Genomic DNA, 16,124 nt, shown 5'->3' on the forward strand with positions numbered 1-16,124 from the left:
TTATAAATAAAATAAATACTTGAATTTCAGTGTTCATTTATTTACACATATACACACATAACACTCCTCTCTACTCTTTGTTGTATTTGAAAGGGCAATGCTTTGCAGCCAGTAGCACAGCCTTTGAAGGAGCATAGGTATGTGCAGTGTAATATTCTGGGTTGGAGTCAATAACCAGGCGAGGTGATTAAGTTACATCTCTTTACTTCATACTTCAGAACCGACTCCCACACTTGCCGTCAGGGTGCGCAATACAACGTAAACTGTTGGCCAACCAAAAAGTAACCACAGAACCTATAGTGTTCTGTGGTTACTTTTTAAACCGTTGGCCAACCAAAAAGTAACTTTTTGTTTGGCCAATGGTTTACGTTGTATTGCGCACCCTGACGGCAAGTGTGGGAGTCGGTTCTGAAGTATGAAGTAAAGAGCGGACGAGAGGCTGTCCTCACTCAGGCCCGCATGGACCTGGAGGGGGCGTGCCTTAAGTCAGTCCGGCTGGAAATCGTGAGAAATTCGTGAGAATGGTTGTCCCAGGAGATTTTCGGGAGAGGCACTGAAATTCGGGAGTCTCCTGGAAAATTCGGGAGGGTTGGCAAGTATTTTGTTATTAACAACCATCTCCCATGATTGGTCGGCTCTAACCGCAAGAAAAATCAGACGGCGACGGTGCAGGTACATCTTAGCCGCTTCCTCTAAAATAAGGAAAAGGACCAAGTGAACACAAAAAACCGATTCGACATCCTTCTCTTAAGTTTGTCATTATTCAACCTCCTGCGACTGAGCAGCAAAAACGTGACGTAAATGTAAGGGCGGGGCTGGATCCTTGGAAGGATGCAGCCCCCGAAATGAGACACAGCTATGTTGAAGACACAAAAAATCATCCATGTTTTCAATCCAATGTTTGTCAAGATGTGCTTTTGTAACAAGCAAGCTACTTAAATGACCAAGTCAAAGTGATCTACCTCAATATACTGTATGTGTGTATATATATATACACATTTATATATATATGAATATATATACACACAAACAAATACACGCACACATATATATATATACTGTATATATACACACACATACATATATAGTCATACATACATATATACATACAAACCCTGTTTCCATATGAGTTGGGAAATTGTGGTAGATGTAAATATAAACGGAATACAATGATTTGCAAATCCTTTTCAACCCATATTCAGTTGAATGCACTACAAAGACAAGATATTTGATGTTCAAACTCATAAACTTTATACTTTTTTTGCAAATAATAATTAACTTAGAATTTCATGGCTGCAACACGTACCAAAGTAGTTGGGAAAGGGCATGTTCACCACTGCGTTACATGGCCTTCCTTTCCTTTTAACAACGCTCAGTAAACGTTTGGGAACTGAGGAGACACATTTTTTAAGCTTCTCAGGTGGAATTCTTTCCCATTCTTGCTTGATGTACAGCTTAAATTGTTCAACAGTCCGGGGGTCTCCGTTGTGGTATTTTAGGCTTCATAATGCACCACACATTTTCAATGGGAGACAGGTCTGGACTACAGGCAGGCCAGTCTAGTACCCGCACTCTTTTACAATGAAGCCACGTTGATGTAACACATGGTTTGGCATTGTCTTGCTGAAATAAGCAGGGGCGTCCATGGTAACGTTGCTTGAATGGCAACATATGTTGCTCCAAAACCTGTATGTACCTTTCAGCATCAATGGCGCCTTCACAGATGTGTCTTGGGCACTAATACACCCCCATACTGTCACAGATGCTGGCTTTTCAACTTTGCGCCTATAACAATCCGGATGGTTCTTTTCTTCTTTGGTCCGGAGGACACGACGTCCACAGTTTCCAAAAACAATTTGAAATGTGGACTCGTCAGACCACAGAACACTTTTCCACTTTGCATCAGTCCATCTTAGATGAGCTCAGGCCCAGCGAAGCAGACGCCGTTTCTGGGTGTTGTTGATAAACGGTTTTCGCCTTGCATAGGACAGTTTTAACTTGCACTTACAGATGTAGCGACCAACTGTAGTTACTGACAGTGGGTTTCTGAAGTGTTCCTGAGCCCATGTGGTGATATCCTTTACACACTGATGTCGGTTGTTGATGCAGTACGTCCTGAGGGATCGAAGGTCAGGGGCTAAGCTGCTTACGTGCAGTGATTTCTCCAGATTCTCTGAACCCTTTGATGATATTACGGACCGTAGATGGTGAAATCCCTAAATTCCTTGCAATAGCTGGTTGAGAAAGGTTTTTCTTAAACTGTTCAACAATTTGCTCACACATTTGTTGACAAAGTGGTGACCCTCGCTGAGCATTTCATGGAATCTACTTTTGTACCCAATCATGGCACCCACCTGTTCCCAATTTGCCTGTTCACCTGTGGTATGTTCCAAATAATTGTTTGATGAGTATTCCTCAACTTTATCAGTATTTATTGCCACCTTTCCCAACTTCTTTGTCACGTGTTGCTGGCATCAAATTCTAAAGTTAATGAATATTTGCAAAAAAAAAAGTTTATCAGTTTGAACATCAAATATGTTGTCTTTGTAGCATATTCAACTGAATATGGGTTGAAAATGATTTGCAAATCATTGTATTCCGTTTATATTTACATCTAACACAATTTCCCAACTAATATGGAAACGGGGTTTGTACATAAATGTATATATATATATATATATATACACACACACACACACACACACACACACACACACACACACACACACACACACACACACACACACACACATATATATATATATATATATATATATATATATATATATATATATATATAAATATATACAGACACATATGTATATAAACACATACACACATATACTGTATATACACACACAAATTCATATATAGACAAACATATACAATGTTAGTGTTGACGCACTTTTTGTGTCTTTTTACGCATTGAAATCAGAAGGATGCAGATTTTTTATTTTTTTATTTTTACCGACCCTGCCTTACCCGGTCAAAACTCCGGTTTGCTTGTTTTTTTATTATCGATTATCGCTTTCCGCAGGTGTTTTGTTTTGTTTAAATTTGCCGGTGTTGTGCCAAAATGTGATTGACTGCCAAAAATGTATTTCCTTCACGGGAGCGCGCACAGCTTGCAAACGGGGTTTGTACATAAATGTATATATATTACACACACACACACACACACACACACACACACACACACACACATATATATATATATATATATATATATAAATATATACAGACACATATGTATATAAACACATACACACATATACTGTATATACACACACACACATATATAGACACACAAATTCATATATAGACAAACATATACAATGTTAGTGTTGACGCACTTTTTGTGTCTTTTTACGCATTGAAATCAGAAGGATGCAGATTTTTTATTTATTTTTTTATTTTTTACCGACCCTGCCTTCCCCGGTCAAAACTCCGGTTTGCTTGTTTTTTTTTTTATCAATTATCGCTTTCCGCAGGTGTTTTGTTTTGTTTAAATTTGCCAGTGTTGTGCCAAAATGTGATTGACTGCCAAAAATGTATTTCCTTCACGGGAGCGCGCACAGCTTGCTAAACCGGCCTTGGTTTTGTCTTAGAAGTATACTCATACTATCCTCTTTGTTTAAATCCTCTGCGGGTATTTCCAGCATCCTGTCCCTCGCTTTTCACATTGGTGACAAGGAAACCGCTAAGGCCTGCTTCTTCTTAACCAAGTCAGCAAACAGTCTCCAGCTTTCGTAGGACTTCTTCTCATTAAAAGCTGGTGGTAATTGATAATTAACAGCAGCCATCCTCTGTTACCAATGTTGACTCAACGACAAATGTACTTTTTAATGGCTGTACTACAACTACTGCAACATGATCAATAAAGTACTTTCTATTGTATTCTATTCTATAACAACAACTCACTCCCGCTAAACAACAGGGTCACTTCCGATTCCCTACCACGTCATTCTCACATGCGCAGTGACAAATGTAGCACTTAACACTTTCATGTGGTAAATTGCCTTTTATTCCTTAAATACTTTTGTCAAGTGGTGAACCAGATTTTGGCTTTTTTTGAAAACTCAAATAGGTGGGTTGCATATGAAGTCATATCCGATTTTTCTTCTTTGCGGCTTAATTCACACGATGGTCAAGCAGTTTGAAACAAGTGAGTGTGAGTGTAGAGTTTGAGCAGAAAATGCTGTATTGCTGTTTTGTTCCTGGGTGTTCCAGTGGTTCAAATAGAGAGATAGGAAAGAGTTTTCATAGAGTTCCGAAAGAAGTGGTTCTTAAGGTAATAAAGTCAGGAAAAAAACTAAGTGCACCGAAGAAAATTGCTCTTAAAAATATCACTTTCCTCATCTTGTGGAATAGACACGGACCGCTTGTGTCTGCAGTGATCACTTTGTAAAATGTTTGTTTAATCATTTGATTTGTTTGAGAAACTTTCACTGATGTAATTGAGTTTATTTTCTACTATTTGATAGCAGAACTAAACGAAAGAAAATAGATTGCATTAGTTTGTGTTCTTTTGTGGTTGCTATGCCTAAATATAACTACAAAGACTTGTGCAAATAAACTAACTTCATGTTAAGTCCTAGTAATAAACATTGTGAATCCACCGTATATTCAAGTATATGAATTGATTCACTGCTATTTCACATTGGAAAACAAAATGGCTAAATTAACTAAACACACCAGGAGCTTTTCTAGTGTAAACTAATTGAAAAAAATATTAGCAAACATCGTAACAGCCAATTTTCAGATTTGCCATAGAAGTGTTTTCTTGCAAAAGGTGCAGTGTGCTTCATACCAAGTGTTTTCATGTAACAACTTGAACGTCAGCAATGGTAGAGGAAAGCACAACAATATTTTGTGTGTGAAAGGGACAGTTAGCATTTCTGCTAAAGCTAAATGGTTAACTTTGTTAATGTTTTTTTCGGCTGTCAGAATTGAGCAAACCGATAAAAACATCTGCAGTACTACTGTATCTGCACAAAGTTGTGAAAGACAGTGTGTGCAAACAGAGTGATTGTCTAAAACATGGGTGTCAAACTCTGGCCCGCGGGCCAAATTTGGCCCGCCGTGTAATTTCACTTGGCCCTTGAGGCGATATCAAATTAACACTGGAGCTGGCCCGCTGATTATATACAGCGGCGGGGCCGCGGTAACACCTCATTCACCGCTAATACTCATACTTGCCAACCCTCCCGGGAGACTCCCAATTTCACTGCCCCTCCCAATAATAGTCACGTCTGCTTTTTATCCAGTCCAACGAGTGCTGGCCCAGTCACATGATATGTGCGGCTTCTGCACAACACACAAGTGAATGCAAAGTATACTTAATCAACAGCGATACAGGTTACAGTGAGGGTGCCCGTATAAACAAATTTTACACTGTTAGAACTATACGCCACACTGTGAACCCACTCCAAACAAGAATGACAAACACATTTTGGAAGAACATCCACACCGTAACACAACATAAACACAACAGAACAAATACCCAGAACCCTTTGCAGCACTAACTCTTCCGGGACGCTACAAGGTGTGTGTGTTTGTGTGTGGGGGGGGATTTGGTGGTAGCGGGGATTGTATATTGTAGCGTCCCAGGAGAGTTAGTGCTGCAAAGGGTTCTGGGTATTTGTTCTGTTGTGTTTATGTTGTGTTACGGTGCGGATGTTCTCCCAAAATGTGTTTGTTATTCTTGTTTGGTGTGGGTTCACACAGTGTGGCATATATTTCTATCAGTGTAAAAGTTGTTTATACGGGCACCCTCAGTGTAACCTGTATCGCTGTTGATTAAGTATGCCTTGCATTCACATGTTTGTGCATACAGACGCCGCACATATTTTGTGATCGGGCCGTCACACTGTTAGAATGGATGAAAAGCAGACGTGATGACAGCTCGTAGTCAATGTTAAAGGCAGTGCTTTTAAGGCACGCCCCCAAGACTGTGGTCCCGGCGGACTAAGAGATATAATGACTGATGAACACCTTCGTTCGATAATGAAGGTTGCCTCAGCTCAAAGCCTGAGCCCCGACATTAATGAACTAGCATCCAAGAAAAGATGGCAGGTGTCTGGCTTAGGCATATCTGAATAGATCAGTGTGTTGCAAAATGAGCAGTTTAAAGTCCTGAATGGTTGGTTTATTCATTGTGATTTTATTTTCAAATGTATTAGCCTGTGGAAAAAGTTAATGTTGATATATACCTCAGAAGGCTGCAAATAGAAAAGAAGCATTCAATTTTTATTTAAATTGTATTTGATATGCGATGAGGTGGCGACTTGTCCAGGGTGTACCCCGCCTTCCGCCCGATTGTAGCTGAGATAGGCTCCAGCGCCCCCCGCGACCCCAAAGGGAATAAACGGTAGAAAATGGATGGATGGATGGATATGCCATTGATATTTTTTAATTATTATTATTATTATTATTTGAAACTCGATTTTGCATGTCACTATAAAGTTATGTAAGCCTTGCTTGTTCAATATTCAATGCAAAACTTGTTTGGGTCCCTATTAAAAGGTTAATTTGTTCAACCTTGGCCCGCGGCTTTGTTCAGTTTTAAATTTTGGCCCACTCTGTATTTGAGTTTGACAACCCTGGTCTAAAAGAAGGAAGGCGATTATGGCTTGCAAGCCACAAACAGAATTTGGATGTGAGTAATGTGGATAACATTCAAATGTGCTGAGCTCATTTTGTATTGGTGTGTATCGATATATTTTTCCCTATTTTTTGTGACTATTTTGAAAACATATTGCTAATACACAAGGATTAGTTTTTATTTAGGAATGACAATATGACATTCGCAAATCTCCATTGCTTTCCTCACCCCAAAATAAGATGAGTGTAAACACTAAACAGGCAAGCGCTTTTAATGTCGGTTGCTGTATAAACTTGGAAAAAAGATTAGGCATGAGAAGCTGACCTGAAATTATTGGAACAAATAATATAAATAATATAAGAGAATTATGTTTTTTTTTTCTAGTTTTACTGCTGAGTACACTACTACCACAGAGAAATGAGTGTGTGCTTACTGTATGTAATAGTATGATTTCACTACTAAGCATCTCATAGTGATCTCCTTTATCAATTGGCGCCACTTAACCCAAATAACACTCCTTTGGGGGGGTTACGTTTATCTTTGTAAAGTTGTGCAAGTGTTTGTGGCGTTTCAACATCTTTTGACACAGACTTATCCCGGATTTTTGACTTTTACATTATTATTCCATTCACTTTCAGCGCCATGTTTACAAACGCTTCCCTCCTTGATGGCTGCACATCTGGGTACTAAACACTTTAGACGTTTCCATCCACCGGGTTTAACCATGCATTAAATTGATCGTTCAGGAGACACAAATCGTTGAACTTTTACTTACCCATCTTATGCAAGTCATTTGGCTTTGCTGTGGGCTTTCGTTAAGTTTTCTCTGCTGTTATGCTAACTAAGCTGTCAACACACAGCTGTGCACGCACAGCAATAGCTGGTGGTGTTCGAGAAATTCTGACCGGGCAGCAAAGTTAGTTCCGCTGTGTAGTTACGTAATAGCGTACTTAAAAATCGAAACATTTCAAAGCGAGACTGAAGTTTATGCATGTTTTAAATAAAAGTAACCTCAATAGATTTTTAAGACCTTTCACAATTGTATTTAAGACCTTTTATGAGATTTTAAGGCCTTAAATTCAAATGATTGGATTTAGGACTTTTTTTTAAATGTTTTAAAGACCCCGCGGATACCCTGTGATTGCTCATACATTTGCCTCGAAACATTTCAAAATACACCCAGATCTGCACATATTCAGGTAAATAAACAGTAGCCTAATGGGACCCGAGACCATTGTCTGAAACCCAGAAGTGCCCGGATGTGCCTCTCGGTCACGTGTTTGCAATCCACCTATAGAGTGGAACCTAGATTTACTAACCCCTCTATATGCAAATTTTTAAATTTATGAACTTTTAGATGACGCCAAATATGCCTGTGTGTGCGAACCATGTCTCTGGCTTCATTCATGCACCTGCCGGTGAGAAAGCTGGGCATAACTTTGATGGGGAGGCAGTGCCTTCCACTTCACTTGCTATGCAGGAGAAGACAAGTCTCAAAACTGCAGCTTGTGTGCCTTTTGACAAGTTTTGTCCATTTTCCTAACCCACTAAGAGTCCAAAAACTCAACAGGCCAGCATGGAGTTAAAAAAATAAATACAAAAAGACTATTTGCGAGGAGTAAATTCATGGCACTAACAAGACAAGTATAATCACAGTACAGTAAGTACATCAAGTGTTAATTGTGATCAAGACAGTCTTTTGTGGGGAAAGATGCAAGAACGGAATTATATCACAGCAGAGGAGAAAACAGTATCTCTTCTCTCGTTCTAGAGCGGCCACTCACTCTTCCAAAGCACATGCAGACACCGACAACACCCCACTGCCTCTATCTGCTCCTCTTGTCACATTCCCTTCTGCTGTTGTGTGCATTGTCCTTTTTCAAATGTTTATTATTGTAGCAATATGGTTGTGGAAGTTAAGGATTTTTGTGATTTTGTTTGTGAGAGGACACCGTATTGTAGAGATGTGCGGTTTGCGGACACAACCGCGGAGTCCGCGGATAATCCGCGGGTCGGGCAGTTGAAATAAAAAAAAATTTGATTTTATCCGCGGGTCAGGCGGTTGAAATAAAAAAAAATTAGATTTTAAATAGATTCAGGCGGGTGGCAGTTAAACCAATTCGGAAATATATATACATAGTTAAATGTTGTTACCCACATACGAAAAACGAGCAGCACTCTTTGAAACAGGCAATTATTTATCAGCAGGCACCTGAAGCACACCACAACAGAAGAAGAAGAAAAAAAAAAGATGGCAACGCCGGCAGCAAACGTGGTACGCGACAAACTAAAAAAGGGAATACTAAAGACCAGGGAAAAAAAAGGCCAGAAAAGTTCAGCGTTAACTCGTTTTTATGAGGTTGTAAATCAGGATGATAGTAATGCTGGCTGCGTGATTTGCAAGAGCTGCGAAGCTGTTTATGATATACTACTATGTGTGAATAATTATTTGGCCTCGCTTTCAAGTGAAGCGCATCTCCGATTGGCGACAATGTAAGGCTATTTAGCCTGCTTTGTTTGTCGCGACCGTCTATTTTCATTATAATTCAAGTTTGATGATAAAGTGCAGTCTGATGGGTTCGATTTCCCCCCTTCAGCTATTTGCCTTGGCCAATAAGTTGCATGTAATTTATTATTATTATTTATTTAATTTATTTTTGTTTAAATAGAGATGACATACATATGTTATTGTATAATTTAAGTTTGTGCGCGTGATTGACAGCCTAAGGCTTATGAGGCACATTTTTTATTTATTTTTTTATTGCAACTTAAAAACGTATGAGCCTATATGCCTATGCCTAGAACATAGGCTATGTGCTTATCTTTATTTTCCTGCCTGTCGTTGACAATGGAGATTGTCTGATATTTTGTCATGGCTGCAGATCAATCAATAAAGGTTCATCTTTGTCGCAAAATTGTTCACTGTTTCACTGTGCACCCCGCCCTCGTCCCTATTTGAGCATTATAACGTTAACAAGTTAATATTCATTGAAATAAATTCAGAAAAGTTTTTTACCTAACGAAAATATAGGCCTAGTCTTTCTAAAACATTTTTTTAACTTCTTAAAAGCCTCGTTCGGCTTGCTGCAACTGCGCACACAAAGTGTGAGGAACGCACTCCTGATCTGAGGGCATTGGCAACAATAGTCAACACTTTCTTAATGGAAATGACAATAATATTATCCATCCATCCATTTTCTACCGCTTATTCCCATTGGGGTCGCGGGGGGCGCTGAAGCCTATCTCAGCTACAATCGGGCGGAAGGCGGGGTACACCCTGGACAAGTCGCCACCTCATCGCAGGGCCAGCACAGATAGACAGACAACATTCACACTCACATTCACACACTAGGGCCAATTTAGTGTTGCCAATCAACTTATCCCCAGGTGCATGTCTTTGGAGGTGGGAGGTAGCCGGAGTACCCGGAGGGAACCCACGCAGTCACGGGGAGAACATGCAAACTCCACACAGAAAGATCCCGAGCGCAGGATTGAACCCAAGACTACTCAGGACCTTCGTATTGTGAGGCAGATGCACTAACCCCTCTGCCACCGTGAAGCCCAATAATATTATAATAATGAAAATAATATTATCACGCATTAATATCTCTTAGCCACGAATGCGTGGCCAAGAGATATTAATTCGTGTGTGATGATACCGGGTAGAAGGAGACGGCACTGAGACAGGGAGAGCGTTTAGCCTGGGGCGTATTTATTCAAAAGGGAATTATATATATCTCTATATAAATATATATATAATAATAATAATATATATATATATATATATATATATATATATATATATATATATATATATATATATATATATATTTATATATGTATAATTCATACAATATATTATCCAATATATTATATGATATTAAACTATATATTATATTATATTATACTATATTATATTAATCAATATATATATCAATATATATATATATATATATATATATATATATATATACATATATATATATATATATATATATATATATTAGAGGTGTATGTAACCAAACAGGAAATGGGTGTCAGACTATGTGTGGAATTTAACTGGAGGGTTTTACCGTAAGTGTTGGAGGTGCGTGTTGAGAGGAGCGGTGCTGTCAAGACAAGGGCGAGGCAGGCAGGGTTTGTCCAGGAGCGGAAGCGTGGTCGGTAGGCAGGAGGAGGATCTCTGGTGGCGGTTGTTTAAGTAGTCGTCCCTCTCATCAGTGCCGGGTGTGTTGATTGAAGATGGAACGCAGCTGCCTGCAGCAGTTTGAGTGACGCGAGCGCGCTTGGAGGTGCGCTCAGCGCGGCTCCCAGATGTGCGTCTGGGCCGTGACAGCGTGGCACGCATTGAATGTCTCTGCTGAATTGGATCAGTCTCCTTTCTTTAACAGGCAAAAGCTTTATAACCTCACTAATGCCTTGCATCGTCTATATTAGATATATAACAACGGGTGGGTGCGGGCGGGTGCAGTTTTGATAAAATGTTGGTTCGGGTGGATGGCGGATGGGTGAAGACTTTTGTGATGCGGTTGCGGATGAAATAATTGCCTATCCGCGCATCTCTACCGTATTGACTTCGGTGTGTGTGAGTGTGTTGGCAGAGCAGAGCAAAAGCAGCTTGGTTTTTTTTTTTTTTACTTTTCATTACACACAAATTGATCCATCACCTATTTGTTATGTTTGTTTGATATACAGTACTGTATAGATCTGGGCAAAATACGGCCCGTTCTACATAATTTTTTAGACCTTTAACATCAAAACTGTTTTTAAATTACCGTAAGTCTTGAACTATAGAAAGTATTTCAATGGTTCAAATATGCGCTTTTGGGTGTTATACGAGTTATTACGGTAATCGGTGTCACAGCAGCTCAGACGAGGAACAAAGCAGAGTGGGCGGGGTTGGTTTTCAGAGCAGCTAGCCCGAAACACGTGTCGGAAACAGATGCGGAAGCAGATTTATACAACAGATTTCTGCACGAAAGTGATAATATATAATATTGTAGGTGTTCATTACCCTGTGCATTCATATTTTGCTGTTTGTTACATTTTTGTTGTGTTTTGCTTGATGTCTTATCGAGGAGCGATGTTCATGTTGTTAATATTCAGTGTTTTATTGTTTATAGTTAATAATGTAAATCCCACTTTCTTTATTTTAATGTGCATTTTGGGTGTTCCATGCAGTAAAAAACTGTAAAATTTAATTCCGTTTTTTTTTAGGTTGTCTGTCATAAAGTTTTTAGAACTCTATCAGACATTCTGACTTTTGGTATTAGTGTTCCTGAAAAAAAGGACCCAAACACACATACTGTACAGCAGATTTTTACTACGAAATGTGTACATACAATTTATAAAAACCTTCACTAAAATATGGACTTCAGTCGAGACTGGAACCCATTATTCTAATTTAAATTGCTTCTTGTGAGGAACTCTGCTTCACTATACAAACCTTTGCTTTGCCAAGTTGGCTATACACTCTTTAATGTTGTTGATTATGTATTTCTTTCATTCAAAGAATATCATCTACTACTACTTTTCAGCACTTTCCTTCACACCCACTTTCTTCTTTCACATGGTTGGAAAACAAAGTTATGTCGATTTTTAGCTATAAGCTAATGCTAGCGTGAAAGACCAGATGTTTTGGGCAGATCTTACGGGGTTCACTGTGGCATTTGCTATGCCATTAAATGGTGGGGATGCTTGTAACTTAAATCTCAAATCTTTGCTAACAACTTAATGCATAGCAATTAGCCGAGAGACAGCTCTTGTTTCAAAACATTCTTAAGTTTAAGTACCACTGGACAAACTGTTTTTTGACTAATATAGAGCCTCTTTATCAAGAAAGGCTGAGGCTCTCTTTTTTTAAGGCAAAATGTGTATTATGTGTACCAAGTACAATAGTTTGTACTTACTCTCTGATCTTTTTCTTAGTGCCGTCCTGTCCTGGGTTGTAAACACCTTTCGGAAGGTGTTGGATCAGCCCGATACGCTGGGCGATACGCACCTGCTCCTCTTCTGTCAGCTGGGTGGCAAGACGGGCCTGACTGGGTGTAGGGTGGTAGATAGGAATATGTATCTGCGCCTACAAAGACAGGCACAAATATCATCCACTAATAATCCCACAAGAACAACAATCTGGGCAACTAAGATTCCAGAAACACAATCTTTTACAGTCATGAGTACATTTATTCTATAAGAACTCCTTCCTTAACATAAAAAGCTGCTAAACAAAAGCGCAAGGTGTTGACACTTAATTGTCTTAATAACTTAATTGTGAGCTACCAGTGAGTCTGACATGGCTTAGGAAAATACACAATGTTCACCCGTAGTACAAAACCCAAAACTAACTAACTAATACTGCGTGGGTTCCCTCCGGGTACTCCGGCTTCCTCCCACCTCCAAAGACATGCACCTGGGGATAGGTTGATTGGCAACACTAAATTTGCCCTAGTGTGTGAATGTGAGTGTGAATGTTGTCTGTCTATCTGTGTTGGCCCTGTGATGAGGTGGCGACTTGTGCAGGGTGTACGCCGCCTTCCGCCCGTGTGCAGCTGAGATAGGCTCCAGCATTCCCCACAACCCCGAAAGGGACAAGCGGTAGAACATGTATGGATGGATGAATACAAAGACACATTCTGCACATGTTACAACAGCATGGCTTTGTAGTAGTAGAAGAGAGCGGGTACCATACTTGCCAACCCTTCTCGAATTTTCCGGTAGACTCCCGAATTTCAGTGCCTCTCCCGAAAATCTCCCGGGACAACCATTCTCCCGATTTCCAGCCGGACAACTATATTGGGGGCGTGCCTTAAAGGCACTGCCTTTAGCGTCGTCTCTCACCTGAAAAGGAGACTATTATATATGTCTCCGTTATCCGTAGGTTTATCTATAATCCATAAAGTAGGCAGGCACGGAGCTATTTCTCAGCGTGTGTTTATCCCAGCCGGCACGTTAATACATTGACACACAACATCCGGATTCCCATCATGCATTGCCTCAAAACTACGGCAAGTAGTAATGTCCAAAATTTCCAGCCGGACAACTATATTGGGGGCGTGTCTTAAAGGCACTGCCTTTAGCGTCCTCTCACCTGAAAGGAGACTATTATATATGTCTCCGTTATAGATAGGTTTATCTATAACCCATAACACGGTGGCCGAATGGATATAGTCACTCATGAACGGTCAGAGAAGCACAAGGCGGCGGCAACGCAGTATTATGGGCCACCTTGCAAGCAACATCCCGTTCTCATTTGCGGATGTTATCAACAAATCCGTGAAGGATATGTTCCCGGATTCAGAGATCGCTCGCCAGTACTCAAATGGCAGAACAAAGGCTACTCAAATAGTGAAAGGTAAGTGTTTTTGTTTTTTTTAAGTAAGCAGCAAGTACAGTACAGTTAGTAGAACTGTGTTTTCATTACTGTGTACTGTACTATATATATATGCATATATATATATATATATTTTATATATATATATATATATATATATATATATATATATATATATATATATATATATATATATATATATATATATATATATATAAGAAATACTTTAATTTCAGTGAATTCTAGCTATAAATATCCTCCCCCTTTAACCCCGCCCCCGACCCCGCCCACCCCCACCATCTCACGAATTCGGAGGTCTCAAGGTTGGCAAGTATGGCGGGTACTAGACTGGCCTGCCTGTACTCCAGACCTGTCTCCCATTGAAAATGTGTGGCGCATTATGAAGCGTAAAATATGACAACTGAGACTGTTGAACAACTTAAGATGTACATCAAGCAAGAATGGGAAAGAATTACACCTGAAAAGCTTAAAAAATTGGTCTCCTCAGTTCCCAAACGTTTACTGAGTGTTGTTAAAAGGAAAAGGAAAGGCCATGTAACACAGTGGTAAAAATGCCCCTGTGTCAACTTTTTTGCAATGTGTTGCTGCTATTAAATTGTAAGTCAATGATTATTTGGAGAAAAAAATGTTTTCTCAGTTTGAACATTGAATATATTGTCTTTGCAGTTTATTCAATTGAGTATACGTTGAAAAGAATTAGCAAATGATTGTATTCCGTTTTAATTTATGATTTGCACAATGTGCCAACTTCACTTGTTTTGGGGTTTTGTGGATGTTCACACTTACGAGCAGGACCCTCCAGGGCTACTAGAGTTTTATCTCAGCCAAGGAAATAATGTAACGATGAACTACATTTATATTATGCTTTCCTAGACATTCAAAGCGCTTCACAGTGAAGACTAGGAACTCATCTTTCACTCGCCTCCCATTTACACATTGGTGGTGGTAAGCTACATTTGTAGCCACTGCTGCCTATGGGTAGACTGATGAAAACGTGGGTGCCAATTTGCACCACCACCAAACATGCATTCACATTCATACACCAGTGTATGGTGGACTGGGAGCTAAGTGGGACCCTCAAGTTTCTGGACAACTGCTCTACCATCTGAGCCATGTCGCCAATTAGCTGCAATGTGCAGCCCATGCCCTTGCAAAGAGGGCATGAGCATTTTGCTGGATGGTTGCCATGTTTTCTTAAACCAGTCTTTTGTCAGTACCCTAAAAGGTGTGTACAAAAGTTTACAGATCGGCCAAACAATAAGCTTTGCTTCTTCCTACTTCATTTTGGACGTGCTGTAATGAAACAACTGTAAATATAAATAAATGATAAATGGGTTATACTTGTATAAGTATATATATATATATATATATATATATATATATATATATATATATATATATATATATACTTATACAAGTATAACCCATTTATCCCAGCTTTTATTTGTAGTTCGCAATTATAAATAATAAATAAATGGGTTATACTTGTATAGCGCTTTTCTACCTTCAAGGTACTCAAAGCGCTTTGACAGTATTTCCACATTCACCCATTCACACACACATTCACACACTGATGGCGGGAGCTGCCATGCAAGGCGCTAACCAGCAGCCATCAGGAGCAAGGGGTGAAGTGTCTTGCCCAAGGACACAACGGACGTGACTAGGATGATAGAAGGTGGGGATTGAACCCCAGTAACCAGCAACCCTCCGATTGCTGGCACGGCCACTCTACCAACTTCGCCACGCCATCCCCAAAAATGTGATGCATTACATTGTATCATATGCATGTTTGAACAAAACTGAAATTGAACTGAACAGAACACTGTAAAGTTACAGTGAGTGTTTTGTTGAGCACATTGAGCTGTGAGGAATTTCAAGTCAATCAAACTTTTGGGGTCAAATTTGGGGGTTTAGTAATGTACTGTATATGTCAGAAGAATAATATCAGAAGCAACACAATAGGGGTGCATTTTTTTAAACAAATCTTCGCCATAGCACAATGCTTTTCAAATAATAGCGGGACCTCTTAAGGGACAGTGCGATGCCAGGAGGGGCCGCGTGTGAATACACGCTTGTAGAATGCAATGGTATGCTTTAAGAAAAGCTGTGCACTGCAAAACGTGCAGCTGTTCGTCCTGATTTACTCATTTAGATTTTTTAAAAATCAGC

The 16,124-nt window shown here is 39.6% G+C and overlaps 1 protein-coding gene across 1 annotated transcript in view; it reads right to left on the bottom strand.

Moving 5' to 3' along the window:
• rnf11b (ring finger protein 11b) overlaps positions 1-16,124 on the bottom strand; it is a 72,353-nt gene that overhangs the window by 9,867 nt on the left and 46,362 nt on the right. Inside the window, exon 2 of the mRNA XM_061977765.2 lies at positions 12,514-12,683. Coding sequence (XP_061833749.1) covers positions 12,514-12,683 — 170 coding nt within the window. The remainder of the gene's footprint in view (positions 1-12,513; positions 12,684-16,124) is intronic.

This window comes from Nerophis lumbriciformis, linkage group LG18 (genome assembly GCF_033978685.3).
Source record: "Nerophis lumbriciformis linkage group LG18, RoL_Nlum_v2.1, whole genome shotgun sequence".
NCBI classification, from domain to species: domain Eukaryota; kingdom Metazoa; phylum Chordata; class Actinopteri; order Syngnathiformes; family Syngnathidae; genus Nerophis; species Nerophis lumbriciformis.